The sequence below is a fragment of the Microtus oregoni genome, unplaced genomic scaffold, assembly GCF_018167655.1.
Source record: "Microtus oregoni isolate MIOR12 unplaced genomic scaffold, Mior012 000172F_ref0000184, whole genome shotgun sequence".
Taxonomy (NCBI): Eukaryota; Metazoa; Chordata; class Mammalia; order Rodentia; family Cricetidae; genus Microtus; species Microtus oregoni.
Window position 1 is genome coordinate 515169 of NW_024544828.1, and position 14517 is coordinate 529685.

At 44.7% G+C, this 14517-nt stretch overlaps 1 protein-coding gene across 1 annotated transcript in view; it reads left to right on the top strand.

Annotated features, from left to right (window-relative positions):
- LOC121445291 (SH3 domain and tetratricopeptide repeat-containing protein 2) overlaps window positions 1-14517 on the top strand; it is a 57709-nt gene that overhangs the window by 38165 nt on the left and 5027 nt on the right. The window contains exons 13-14 of the mRNA XM_041647346.1: window positions 11561-11711; window positions 12381-12503. Coding sequence (XP_041503280.1) covers window positions 11561-11711; window positions 12381-12503 — 274 coding nt within the window. The remainder of the gene's footprint in view (window positions 1-11560; window positions 11712-12380; window positions 12504-14517) is intronic.

Genomic DNA, 14517 nt, shown 5'->3' on the forward strand with positions numbered 1-14517 from the left:
TAGCGGAAGGGTTCCTTGGCCCTTAGCTTCGTGGGAAAACTGGATATTAGCATTTTGTTTTGCTATTAACTTCTTGGTTGGTGCTTTCTGAGAAACCTTTAGTTTTGCAAAAATATGCCCCAAATATGTCCAAGCATCCTTTAGATCCCTGATACTCAGTCCCATCCATGCGCCTTGGCGCCTGCTTGCTTGAGCTCCCTGCTTTCACCAGTCCAGGGCACCAGGGTTCTCCTTTACTCATGGGCAGTCAGCGGTCCCATCTCTACCAAGCCTTGACACATTTCGTCAAACCCCACAGAGGTCTTAAAACCTTTCATTTCACTCTGTAAAAGATTCGTGTTCTGATACTCCATTCCCCATTTTGAACAGCTCCTAGAATGAAGTGAGATGCTTTCTAGGGATGAACAGAGAGGCATTTGAGGGGAAACTCGTTCAAGGCCAGCTTCTGTATTTTAGGCACAGCCAGAGTTAGGGTCTCTATTGTTGAGATGAAACAGAACCAAAAGCAAGTTGGGGAGGGAAGGGTTTATTTGGCTTCCACTTCCACACTGTAGTCCATCACTGAAGGAGTCAGGATAGGAGCTCAAACAGGGCAGGGACCTGGAGTCAGGAGCTGATGCGGAGACTGGTGGAGGAGTGGTGTTTACTGGCTTGCTTCCTTTGTCTTGCTCAGCCTGCTTTCTTACCAGCCCAGAAGTGGCACTACCCATATAGGCTCGTCCTTCCTTGATAAATCACTAAATCAGAAATGTCCTACAGGCTTGCCTACAGAAAGGCATTTTGTTAACTGAGGCTCCCTCCTCTCAGATGACTTTAGCTTGTGTCAAGTTGACATAAAACTAGCCAGCACAGGCACCATGGTAACTCTGGGTATGTAGGCAATCAGACAGTGGTTAAGCACACGGTGAGATCTCTTTCTCTATGTATTTCTCCCTGCTCGCTGTATTTCTTTTTGTTCCCCCCTCTCTCACAAAAATCAGACATCTTCTGAGCTCCCCACTGCCTTTGCCTTACGTGCTAAGAAGAGAATTTTGACACAAACACCATGTGGTGGGGGTGGGGGTGTCAAAGGAAGGCCTGTCCAGCCTGTTCTGCATCCATTTCTGAACATCCTAGGAGTCTGAATGCCTCTGGACAGATCCAAAAGATGGGTTTCAATGAAATTTTGAAATGGTATAGTCATATACATCTTGGAACTTGGCTTCAGGAAAGTCAGGTTTTTAACAGCAAGCGAGGATGTCCATGTTACCGTGTATTCTTGGCTTCAGAGTATTCCTGTTCCCAGCTCCCGGCCATTCTGTGCTCTCAGCTCTGGTTTAGTTGTCAAGAATACTGAGATCCTAAAGGTGTGTGTGTGTGTGCGTGTGTGCGTGTGTGTGTGTGTGGAGAGAGAGAACGTGACAGAGAGAGAGAGGAAGGGAGGGAGGGAGAGAGGATTGCTGTTCCTAGATGACGCGGGTGGTATAGAGGAGATGCGAACTAGGGATCACAAGAAGCTAGCAGCTACTGGAATTATAAGTCTAGAAACCAAGTCCTGCTGCTGTGACTTAATAACACGCCCTTAACAAGCCACTGTCTTGGTTGCTGTGTTCATAGAATCAGTTGGAATCAGGAATCTTCCAGTTGAGTCTGAGACCAGCTAGCTATAGCAAGGGCTGCCAGGTTCCTAGTTCCTCCAAAGAAGCTTGCTTTTTTTTTTTTTTTTTTTTTTTTTTTTTTTTTTTTTTTGGCAGATTCTTAAAGCTGTGGGCCTTTTAGATAGGGGGCAAAGAGTCAGAGACCTAAGGTTTTTTTTTGAGGGGTGGGTGGGTGGGTGGGAGTCTGAATTACTCAAAGTATGGTCAGAATTCTTGTAGGCAGACAATGTGTCAAGCCTAGAACTAGGCCCTTGCTCTGTGTTTGTGCGGGCAGCTAAGTGGTAACCGAGTTGGTTAGCCCACGGACTCACCACCCTCTTGTTGCTGTTGTGTGCTTCCTGCTTCCGATGGTTAAGAGAGAGTGGGGGTGCTGAGGGCTTAGGTAAGGAGAAAAAAGGGGCTTGGAGTAAGGAGGCAAGCTTTCTCATGATTAGTGACAAGTTTAGTGGTCAGTGCCATCAAGGGACGTTCAGATGCTCATCCTACATGTTCTTTTGGATCCTGTCCTATGCACTATTAGGCGTAGAACAGCTTGGAGCATTCCTTAAGGGGTATTCACAAGCAAGGAACCGAGTATTGAATAGATGCCGGGACACAATGATTGGGCCCCAAATAAGGAGTTTTTCTCCCTAAAATAAAATCATTGCTTAGAGTAAAAACATGATAATTTACCAACACTGAAGATAATACACTGAAAAACAAGAATTCTTTGGCAAGTTTCTATGCCCCCAAGTTCCCCAGAAATAACTAGTTACAGTTTAAAAAATATCAGTAAATAGTTCATGCATATGAAAGATTACATATCCCATTCTCTGTATTAAGTTCTAGGAATATTAAATATTACACACACACACATACACACACCTTAGTTATATATGTAGGATTATGATAAAAGGTCTATTATACAATGCTTCAATTTTTTATTCGAAAGGATGACTATGGAATGCTGAGGCAGCAGTTTTTGAGGCAAAATCAGTTGTTTTATTGAAAAAAATTTTCATACTATATATTTTGATCATATTTTCCCTCCCCTAGCTCCTCCCAGATCCTGTCATTCTCCCTACTTAACCAATTTTATGTTCTTTTTCTCTCTCTTAAAATAAAAATATGAGTCCTCAAGAAACAAAAATGAATGCAAAAATCTCCCATGCAAATGAACATCAAAACAGACAAGTAAGAGACTAATAACTCAAAAAATACCAGAACAAAGCAAAATGAAACAGGGTTCAAACAAACAAGAACCCCCCCCCAAAAAAAACCCTAAAACAAAACAAAACAAACAAAAACAAACAAAACAATAAGTTAGTTTTGTGCTGGCCAGCTACTACTGAGCACAGACCCTGTCCTGCAGCAGGGTTAATATACCTACTGTGACTTCATGGGAGAAAAGTGATTTTCCTTTTGCCAGTGGGTGTCATTTGAAGACAGCTTCTTGGTTAGGGGTTGAGTCGAAAGTGTGCATACACTATGGTCATCTAAAATATCTATTCTGCCAGTGTCTACCTATGTCTGAAGTGTTTAACCCATTCACAGTTAATAATCACTCTCAGGTCATTTTTAGATGCCGTTTTATCATTTTGCTGCTTGTGTTTTGTCTCATATCCTTTGCAACTTTCATTTCTTCCAAATTACTGCTTATCTCATGTTAAGTAAATATTTTATAGCACACTGTTTCATTTCCTTCCTTCCAGTTATTTTCTCAGTGGGTTCCCAAGGGCTGTGATTACTATATTAATCTGTGTCACTCTCCGGAGTTTCTTCTGAGCGCACATAGCTCTGCACATGCGCTTGGCCTTCCTTCCTGGAGAGGCTGGAGCTTCACAAAGCCCCATGTGGGCATGGTTATATTCCTCCACCTTTGCTTTTATGTGCTTTTGCCAAGTTCCTTGTATGTCGTTCCTTTTAGTGATGCCAAGGGCTGAACCCAGGGCCTCACGGATACCAAGAGAATCTTCAACTGATCTATATGCTCTGCTCTAGATTCCTACTTTTCCCAAATATTTTCTTTTTATCACCCAGAGGCAATGTTTAATTATCCTTCCATTTTGTTGTTGTTGTTTTCTTTTAAATGAGTAAGCTCTGAGTATTGTCTAGTAAAAATAGGCGATGCAGTATAGGCTTTCAGGGGCCATCCCCAGGGCAACTGACAGTCCTCTGGGATAAAACTTGGGGGATACAAATTCTTCCTGACCCCTCCTCCATCAGGGTTTCCCAGTAACTGACTTTGAGGCTTTGGTTTGATGTTTGTCGCAGGTCTGGGGTGAGCAGGAAGGATCGAGGCTAGGTGAGAAAGCACCCCATCTCAATAAAATTAAGCTGAGATTTGAGCCAATTTTCCAGGGAAAGGCTTAATTTGAAAATTCTTTGCTCACGTTCTCATTGCTTTTCTCGAGGCCTGGATTTTCTGAGGTCCTTGCTCTGTTGCTCTAGAAGCTCATTTCAGGGTTCTTTCAGTCTGCACAGTTTTATTTGTTTTTATTTTATGTGTACGGTTATTTCCCTGCATGTATGTCTGCACACAATTTAGGTGACTAGCGCCTGCTGAGACCAGAAGAGGGCATGGGATCCTTTGGAACTGGAGCTACAGATGATGATAAGCTGTCATGTGGATGCTGGAAACTGACCTCTGCTCTTCCGGAAGAGCAGCCAATCTCAGCCACCCAGTCATCTCTCCAACCCCACGGACTTTTAATTTAAATATTCAGTAGTTCATGTTTTTGAGGATTCTATTTGAATTCACTAACCAACCACATTCCCTTCCCCAGACACAACCAGTGACATTAAGAGATTCAGAAGTACTTCAGGTGTCCCAGGAAGCGACTTCAAATGGAAGGTTATTGTCCATTTGTAAAATAGTCATTTCATTGGGAGGACACGCAGGAATGCTGCACATATTTAGCACGGATGGATCACCCAGTCCTATAGAGAGCTTGTAAAAGAGAGGAAAAAGGACAAAGAACAAAGACAGAACAACAGGTGTCTCCTCACCCCTGGGTGTGGCCAATTTTAATTTCTCTTGAAACTTCCTGGTAGGTGAAGCAGAAACGGGAAAGCCTTCTGAGGTTCTGACTGTCACATACAAGAATACGAACAAATGTGTCAGTCAGAGCAAAATTTTTTCCTGGCGTTGATTCCCAGGAAGAATTTACTCAGTGTGTCTTGATGTCAAGGACCTCAACCTCTTTAATGCTGCAGCCCTTTGATACACTTCCTCAAGCTGCGGTGACCCCAATCACACAATTACTTCCACTGCTACTTCATAACTGTAATTGTGCTACTGTTGTGAATCACAATGTAAATATCTGATATGCAGGATGCTCTTAGGCGACCCCTGTAAGAAGGTCGTTTCAACCCCCAGAGAGGTTGCAACCCACAGGTTGAGAACCACTGTCATGGATTGATTTCTTCAGCTCCTCTTAAAGGATTTCCATTCTCAACAAGTTGAAGGTAAAGCAAGCAAAGGCAGGTTCAGAGGAGAGATCACTTCTAAGGGGGATGGAGTCCGGAGTGGGGGTCAATCTGCATGACAGAAGTCATCTGGGAGTAGGGATGGGGGGGTCTGTGTGACTGAAGTCATCTAGGAGTAGGGATGGGGGGGTCTGTGTGACTGAAGTCATCTAGGAGTAGGGATGGGGGGGTCTGGGTGACAGAAGTCATCTGGGAGTAGGGATGGGGAGGTCTGGGTGACAGAAGTCATCAGGATAAAAAGTCTGAGGAGAGTGCCAAGGGCTGAGTGTGATGTTTGAAAAGAGGAGAATGGTAGCAAATGGCCTCTCAGGTAGATGGAATAGTAGCCAGAAATCGATAGGGTCTTGTGAGTAAGTTAGGCAGGTATTGGTGATCCCTGGGACTCAGGCAGAGAAGATGCAAGCCCCTGACTAACAAAGGATGCAGAGTCAGATGGGGTTGGTGGGGGGGTCACCACTCAGCAGGCCTCGGAACTTACAGTAAGCATCCATAAAGAAAATACTGGACTAGCAGAAAGCTTCCATTGAACATGTGCTGTTTCTGAGCAGTGTGTCTGTTTCGGGGCAACCACATGTGGCAGGAAGTTCTGTGGACGTAGGGAGCCAAAATGGCCTAGTGTCTTGCCTGAGGCCTTCAGCCCGGGGTTGGTGCCAATGGAGTCTATGGCAGTATTGGCCAACTTGTTTGTCTTTTAATTTTTGAGACAGAATCTCCTAGAGCAGAGTGACCTTGAACCTTTATTCTCCTGCTTCCACTTCCTAAGTGCTAGGATTATGGGCTTGAGCTACCACATCCCACATTAGCAAGCTTAAAAAAAAAAGAGAGTCAGATAGTAAATTTTTCGGGCTTTGTGGGCCATATGTTCTCTGTCAGTGCTCCTCCACTCTGCAGCTGTGGTGCAAAAACAGCTCTGGGCAGGACGTAAACAAATGGGTGTGGCTGCATTCCAAGGAGGCTACTCACAAAAGCAGACGGGAGGGTGCGCTTGGCACCCGGGGCAGAGTCTGCTGCCCTTAGTCACTAGCGCGTGTACCCAAGGACTTTGGATGTGCTCTGTTTTCTCTGCTAACAGTCCTCACCCTAGATAAGGATGCCTTGCAGACAGCTCTGCACTGAAACCTTGTGGGATTCCAGGGGTGAGAGTGGCTTAGTATCCACAGGCCCTGTCCCTGCTCACGGTAGCCCAGACTCAGCATGCCATCCGGTTACACTGGGCTTATCTCAAACTCCCGATTTTCTTATTTAAGGTGGTTACTCTATTCTTCCACCTTTTTGGTGGTTATAATCACTTAGTTTAAAGTCAGTGGTGAGAAGTTTGGCTCACTCTACAGTACTCACAGAGTAATGTCCTTTCTGCTTTCCAGGTGACAAATAGACTGGAATCTTGGGGTGGGAGAAGTCTTTGTGGATCTCATTCTGGGTCTTGATCCAACGCATACAGACTGTGTTAGCTTCTTTTCAATCGCTGTGGCAAGATGCTGTGACCAAGGCAACTTATAGAAGACAGCATTTAATAGGGCTTTAGTTTTAGAAGGGTAGAGCTTATGACAGCGGGGTGAAGGCGTGGTGGCAGGAACAGCTGACTGTACACATCTCAGAATTGCAATGGTGTGTGTGTGTGTATGTGTGTGTGTGTGAGAGAGAGACACCCCTCTAACAAAGCCACAACTCCTCTAACAAGGCCATACCTCTCAATCTTGCCCAACCATTTTACCAACCAAGGACCAAGTATTTAAACATATGAATCTATGTGTGTGTGTGTTTGTGTGGTGATGGGGGGCATTCTCATTCAAACCACCATACAGACCAACCCCTTTCTCTAGAGCTGAGCCAGATAGGGCTCAGGAGGACCTTGTGGCTCTATTGGATCCACTCAACAAGTATTTATTCATCAATTGCTATGGCTCAGACAATGATCAGGAAATCAGACAAAAGAATCACAGTCCCCCGAGCGAGCTTATTATGCTCACAGAAGAGTAAAGGGAAGAGAAAACGAACGGTCACTAACGCAGTGGGAGAAACTGGTCAGTGCTTCCACATAACACTAGCTAGAAAGAGGGAGAGCTTCATGTGCAGCAGGCCCTTGTGGAGACCCAGGAGTCTCTACATGGGAAGACGATACCAGCTTCGGGTCTGCTCTCCCAGCTTTTACTTTTATTCTATTCTGCTTGCTTCTGTGGAATTAAAATAAAAACAACACAACAAACATCAGAAACAGCAGAAAAAAAAAAACCTCTAACATCTGGTTTCCACTATAACCAATATGACTAATCTGTAACTGTTCTGCAATCCTAGATGAAGACACAGTCATATTTACTATGCCCACACTTGATCCCAAGGCTGTGGTACACTGCCACCCACTTTGCAGATAAGGACATTTTGTTTGCAATTATTTGGATCCTTAACAATTTCAGGGTTTTATTGTTTATTTGTTTGCTTGTTTTAAGTGGCAAAAAATAATCGAAGCTTTCCCACAACTGAGAGCTAAGCCAGAAGTCCAATAAGGGTTGCTTGAATATGTGGTTAGACTCTTAGTATTAGATTCTGGTTAAACATGGTTTATTGCCTGACCACAGTTACTTATCTGAGCCTTATTTTTCCATTTTTAATTACATTTACTTATTTTACTTATTTGCTTGTGTGTGTGTGTGTGAGAGTGAGAGACAGAGACAGAGACACAGAGAGAGACAGAGACAGACAGACAGACAGACAGACACACACACACACACACACAGAGAGAGAGAGAGAGAGAGAGAGAGAGAGAGAGAGAGAGAGAGGTCCACAGGATGTGTGTGATGGTGTCCATATGGAAATCAGAGGACAACTTTTACAGTCAGGTTACTCCTACCGTGTGGGTCCCAGGGATAGAACCCAGATGTTCACATCTGGTGACGAGTGCTTTAATCTCTTTCACTAGCCCTTGCTTTCCCTTTTGTGAGATGGGTATGGTAGTAATTGTGCTGCTCTCTTGGAGCTATTGTGATGATTAAAGAGATTATGTGTGCAAAGTGTCCAGGGAATGCTTAAATGCCCAGTAAATTCCAGGTAATAGGTTTTTTTTTTTTTTTTTTTTGCCACAGCCACTAATAATTAACAGAGAGTTTAAAGTAAAGCTTTAGAAATGAATACTTGGGAATATACATACATACATACATACATACATACATATATATATATATTTTCTTGAAACAGGACTTCTCTTTGTAACTCTGGCTGTCCTAGAACTCACTCTGTAAACCAGGCTGGCCTCGAACTCACAGAGACCTGCCTGCCTCTGCCGACCTGAGTGCTGGGTTTAAAGTCCTGTGCCGCCATCGCCCAGCGGGAATGCCCTTTTTTTGGGGGGGGGCATTGTTTATTTGTAATATCAGCTAAGCACCTTGAAAATCCAAAGATCTGTTTGAGAGAATGGGCATTGGAAATGCACATCCCACCACCTGGCAGTGGGCCAGCCCTCTGAAGTAGGGCTCTTACCAGAGGAAAGGGTCAGACTAGATCCCTGGAGGATAGGTTCTGTTGAAGGTCAGGCAGGTTCCTGCTAGAAATACAGATGTGTTGGTATCACTTTGCCACAGTTTACCTGTTTTGACAGGGAGGAAGAAACAAGCCCCGAGACCCAGTGTGAACTTGGAGACAGGAAAAATGGTTAAAATAAAACCATTAACATTGGCCAGGCAGAGTCACATGAGTAGCCCACAAGGTTTTGGTTTTTTTTTTTTTTTTCCCCTGTTTTTATTCAAAAGCCAAACCAGATCTAGCACCTTCAGGTGGTGGCAAGAGGAACTAGGATGCTGGGTCATTCCAGGTCAAGCCTGTGTGTGACCCAGCACAGCTGTTGGATTTATCGTCACGGGGGAGGGGGTGCTGGTAAGAGGTGATAAAAGCCCCAAGGCAGCTGGGCACACCTCTCAATTTAGACTGTTAAAAAGATGAATGTGTGTCTTGGTGAAAATCCCGCACTCAAGTGGAGTCTGGACGTCGCTATGCTCAGGAGCCTCGAGTTTCACCTCCCACCCCTACCCTGGGGAGTTTCTTAGAGAGGGTGCTTATTGCTTTGTTCCCTAGCAAGGAATCTAATGCTAACTCTGCCTTAGCCTCTGAGAATCTAAATCTTGTTCTCTGAGGACCTGGAGACAGAAACTTCATTGCAAGGACATTTGAGGTCTGTAAGTGGTAGTAAAACCCAAGAGGAAATAGGATCAAGAGAAGATTTACGAGTTCTTTCTTCACCATTCCTTTCAGTCAGATTGAGGAGAGTGGCGGAGCCTGGCCTGGGGTGTTTTAGCCCTGTTGAGGTGTGCAGAGAGGAGGTCGGAGCTGCCCTGGCTTTACAAAGGCTGTGGGTGTCCTACACAATCAGGGAGGACAGTGGCCAACACAGCATTGTATGCAGTTTCTCAGATTTCAGCGTTGTCCAAGCTTAAGGTCTCTAATTCTTGAGAGAATCTCATGTTCATCCCGGATGCCAATCATCTTATGTCAAGGGCAGGACAGCAGGGACAACCAGAGCTCTTTCCTAGCTCTTACACTGGCCAAATGCCTGGGCATTCTTTTCAGAAGGCCCAAAGCTGCTTCCCTGCCAAAACAGATCAGAGATCACCAGTCATGGCAGTGTTTGCATCCCTCCTTGGAGAACGGGCCTGACAGTTGAGTTGTCTGCGGCCAGCCAGCGTATTAATCCATTTTCCATTGCTATTACAAAATACCTTGGGCTAGGCAATAGGGCCTGGAGCCGTCCTCACTTCAGGTCTGGCAAAGGCCTCTTGGCTGATGGCTTCACAAAGGCAAGAATGTTTGGTGAGATAAGAAACCAGAGCTGTTCTGTTTCTTCAGGACAACTCACTCTCAGTGGAACTAACCAAGGTCCCAGGAAAGCCTTGTAATCCCTCTTGTGAGCAGTGGCCCCAGGTAACGGCTGACCCAACTACTTTGGATTAAGTCCTATTGTGTCTCCTAGGCCCCACTACCTTTCAGTTTTGCTACGGCGAAGATCAAGCCTCAAACACATTAACCTTCGTGAGACAAGCTGCATCAAAAGTCCAATAGGTGGTAGCTGTGTTTGATGTGACTTCCTGTGTACGTGCTCACAGATGTGTGTGTGTGTGTGTGTGTTCTGGACTTTGGTGCATGTGAACAGAGTGTGTCTCAGGAACTCGGATTTATGGATTGTGACTATTGTGCCCAGGTGTCTCTGGGCCTCTGAGGTTTTCTGAAGCTCTCAGGTAATATTGATGCAGTGGAGGCCAAGGTCAGGGGAGGGAGTTCAGACTTTCAAAACTGTGGGTGAAGCTCTGATTTTTGATCTGCTCCTGGTGTGTTGCACAGCCGTGTGAAGTCATTTTCCATCTCCGGAGCTGTTTCCTCTGGAGCGGCGGCTCCCAACCTTCCTAAGGCTGTGACCCTTTGATACAGTTCCTCATGTTGTAGTGCTCCCCAGCCATAAAATTATTTTCATTGGCTACATCATTACTGTCATTTTGATGCTGTTATGAATTGTAATGTAAATAGTTTTGGAGATAGAGGGATCAGGACCCACAGGTTGAGAACCAGTGCTCCTAAACAGATTGGCCTTGGTACAGAGCTGTGCCAAGCTGTACAGCAGAGTCACACAGGCTATGACAAAATTCTGGTGCCTGGGTTATAACCAAGATTGTCTGAGATTGCCCAGGGCTCCAGCCAGTGTGACATTTTAACATACCATGGTGCATGTGTTTGTTTTAAAAGCTCCCACGTGATTCCTTGTTGCTGGAGGTAATATCTGTGGCATAGAGGGTGCCCAGTGTGCCCTGTTGCTCTCTAACTCTGGGTCTGCACTACCACGCCATCCACATCCCAGTTTTTCATTAATGGCTGTCAAGGAGAAATTGCATAGTCTACGTGACATGTTTGCCCCCAAATAATTCAAGTGTAGCAATTAATTAAGGAATTTCCAAATAATTAAAGCAGGATTAAATACCAACTTCGAGAAATTCTGTCCATTTTGATTTCTCTTATTGAAACATCAAAAGCTTCATGATTTCATCTTTCCCACTGCACATTAGCATGATGGACACTCAGGCATTAATTTCATATAGGTACATCTGGTGTCTTCTAGGGTGCCCATGAAAAACACACAGCAACGTAGTCTAAAGGTTGCGGGTTAGTAATCGTGGTCATACTATTTAAATATTCGTCAACTTACTAATTCATAGGTACTAGTTTGAGCATTCTAGATGTATTATGTTTCTCAGTCGTAACATTAACCTTCAAAGGCAGGACAATTACGTTCCCCTTTTACAGATGGGGAAACAGAGGCACAGGTAGGTAATACACTGTCTCAAGGTCACACCAGGCCCTGCTTTTCCTGTGGTCTTCAGTAAGCTTGTTCTCTTCTAGAAGCCCAAGTCCTCCTGGGCTGAGGGACCTCAGAGCCCTTGGATTCTCCAAAGCTCACAGGTCCGCGCATCTGTCCTCAGGTCCCTCAGGAGGTCCCTCACCTGCATCAAGGAGAGTCTGCGGATATTCGTTGACCTAGGGGAGAGAGACAAGGCAGCTGAGGCCTGGCTGGGGGCTGGGCGTCTGCACTACCTCATGCAGGAGGACGAAGTGGTGGAGTTGTACTTGCAGGTGGGTTGGGGTGTGCTCCTGTCTTGGCCACTTGGGGAGGCGGCTGTACTTTCTCTAAGCTGGCTGGAAGTTGAGAGAGGAGAGCTCATGGCTGCTGGGGGAGGGGCACCCAACACAGAGCATTTGCTGCTACTGACTAGGGATGCGAGCTTGGAGGAGTTGTGAATGTGTTCCAAGGTTTGCTGTCTTTCTTCGCCGGAGTGGACCCCACATTTCCAAATTCAGTCATTTATACATTAAGTGGGTGCCATTGCTAAGTCCATGTACCCTCTGAACCATTATTTATTTATTTTTCTTGGACTCAACTTCAAACCAACCCTTTAAAAACACTTAACTTTACATAATGTCTCAAATCACTGGCTTGACTCATTTTTAATGGTTTTCCTGAAGCATAATAGAATAAACATTTAGCTGTGGAAGCACAGACTGTTTATCTGTGTGCTACTAAGATCTCCCTAAGTCCCATCAGAAGAATGTTCTCCTCCCACATAGGGGAGCTTCCAGACAGAGCATCGGAGTCTTCTTGCCCGCCTCATGGGTGAAGGCCAAGTCCATACGATGACTAGGTATTCTAGAATTCTGACTAGGTAATCTGGATGCTCCCCCTGCTTGTCTCACAGAACTCTATGACCTTTTCTCTGCCTTTGACAGCCATTTCTGTCCCACTAGGCGGCCATCCAGACAGCCTTGAGGTCAGAGGAACCCTCCCTTGCTCTAAAGCTTTACGAAGAAGCAGGTGATGTGTTCTTCAATGGGACCCGCCATAGGCATCGTGCTGTGGAGTATTACCGGGTAAGCCATGGCCTTCCTGTGCTGAGGCAGACCCTGGCGCAGATGTGGGCAGTTCCACTGGACCCTCTCTGTCTTCCTTGTCCAGCACCCACGTCTTCACCCCATCTTTAACCTAGCGAAGGATCTCATCAACTTAGTTACTCTTTGGCTTGAGGTATGAACCTCAATTAGGTCTTTTGTGTGTACAGCACTTTACAGTGGTAGCATTCATAGATTATCCGTGTTCTCTTACTAATGTAGCATTATGGAAGATGATCTAAAGGGATGCAACGGTAGACATTGTTCTGACTACCTCTTCTATTGCTGCATAAAAAAATGACCAAAGTAACTTACAGAAAGGAGGGTTTGTTTTGGTCTTGTGGTTCCAAAGGAATGAGTAACGTCATAATAGAGAAATGTGACCACAGGCAGGCACAGGAGCAGTGACATCTGGGAGCTCACATCTCAAACTACAAGAGACAACAAACTCGAAATGGTGACTCTTTGGGAACCGCAAAGTCCACTCTCAGGGCCATACTACCCCCAGTAAGGTCATACCTCCTAGTCCTCCTCAAACAGCCATCAACTGGAAACCAAATATTCAAATACCTGAGACTTATGGGGGACATCTCATTCACACCACCACAGACACTAAAAAACATGCTACTGTGCTTCTAATAAGCATGTATTAAAGTGTATTTAATAATTAGGATGCACGACTCCAGCTCATCAAATCATGATTTTACAGTTATTGTTTCAAATGAGGACACAAGAAAATTAAGAGAGTGAACAATACTAATTAAATAAATGTCCAGGTCTAGCAGATACATGAATTGCTGTTAGTCACCTGACTGATGTTTGGGAAATATTTGGTCTTAAAACTTTGCTTGTTTGGGTGTGCAATCTTTGCTCAGCTGCTTGCTTTTTCACCATACATGATTAGATAGAAAAATGAGACTAGGTGGGAGAGTAGGAAACATATTACTGACCATCAAGATACTTATTTTCAGATGGGTTTTGTGGGTAATAAAAAGATTATGGCCAGGTGGTGGTGACACATGCCTTTAATATCACAGCACTTGGGAGGCAGAGGCAGGCGGATCTCTGTGAGTTCAAGGCCAGCCTGGTCTACAGAGTCAGTTGGAACTAGACTGGCTACTGAGAAATTCTGTCTCAAAAGACATACATACATACATACATACATACATATATGTGTGTGTGTGTATATATCTGTCTGTCTTTGGACTGGAGAAATGACTCAGTTTTTAAGAGTTCTTGCTACTCTTGTAGAGGACCTGTGTTCGGTTCCCAGCACTGACATGGGGGATCATAAGTGCCTGCAGCTCCAATTCCAGGGAATATAATATCCTCTTCTGGCACATTCAGGCACTGCATGCATGTGGTGCACATACATACATGCAGGCACACATTCATACACATAAAATAAAAATGAATAAATTAAAAAGAAAACTAAGGCGTAAAGATATGAAGTGACATGCTTAAACTTCTAGCATTATGAAAACAGTGGAAAGCATTGTTTACTGAAGATCCTCAGACACCTGTTCCTTTAGGTATTCCATATATCAGTGGCCATAAATGACTCCCCAGGGGACCTCAGAGTTATTAGACATTCTGGGGAGTCCCATACTGGGTGCCTTATGTTATTGGGGAAACTGAAGTTCCCTCTTTTGAGTTATTAATTGTGCTAATAAAAGAATGTGAAAATGGACCTAGAAAGAAGCTCAAAGACAACTTTATTAAAGTTTAACAGAAAAACAAGGCAGGCAAGCTGTAAATCCTGGCAGCACCAGGAGGAGAAAGCAAAGAGGAGAGAAAGTTATGCTGGGTGGAAGTAGTCGGGTGTGGAGGAGGGGCCTGGTGGTGGAGGAGGAGGGGCCTGATATTGTGAAAGATTGAGAAAGATCAGAGCCCCAGGAGAAGTAAGTCCAAGTTTTCCCAATAGCTAAGAGAGAGAGAGAGAGAGAGAGAGAAACATTATGTTCTTCTGAATTAGGACTCAGAAAAGTGAACAGAC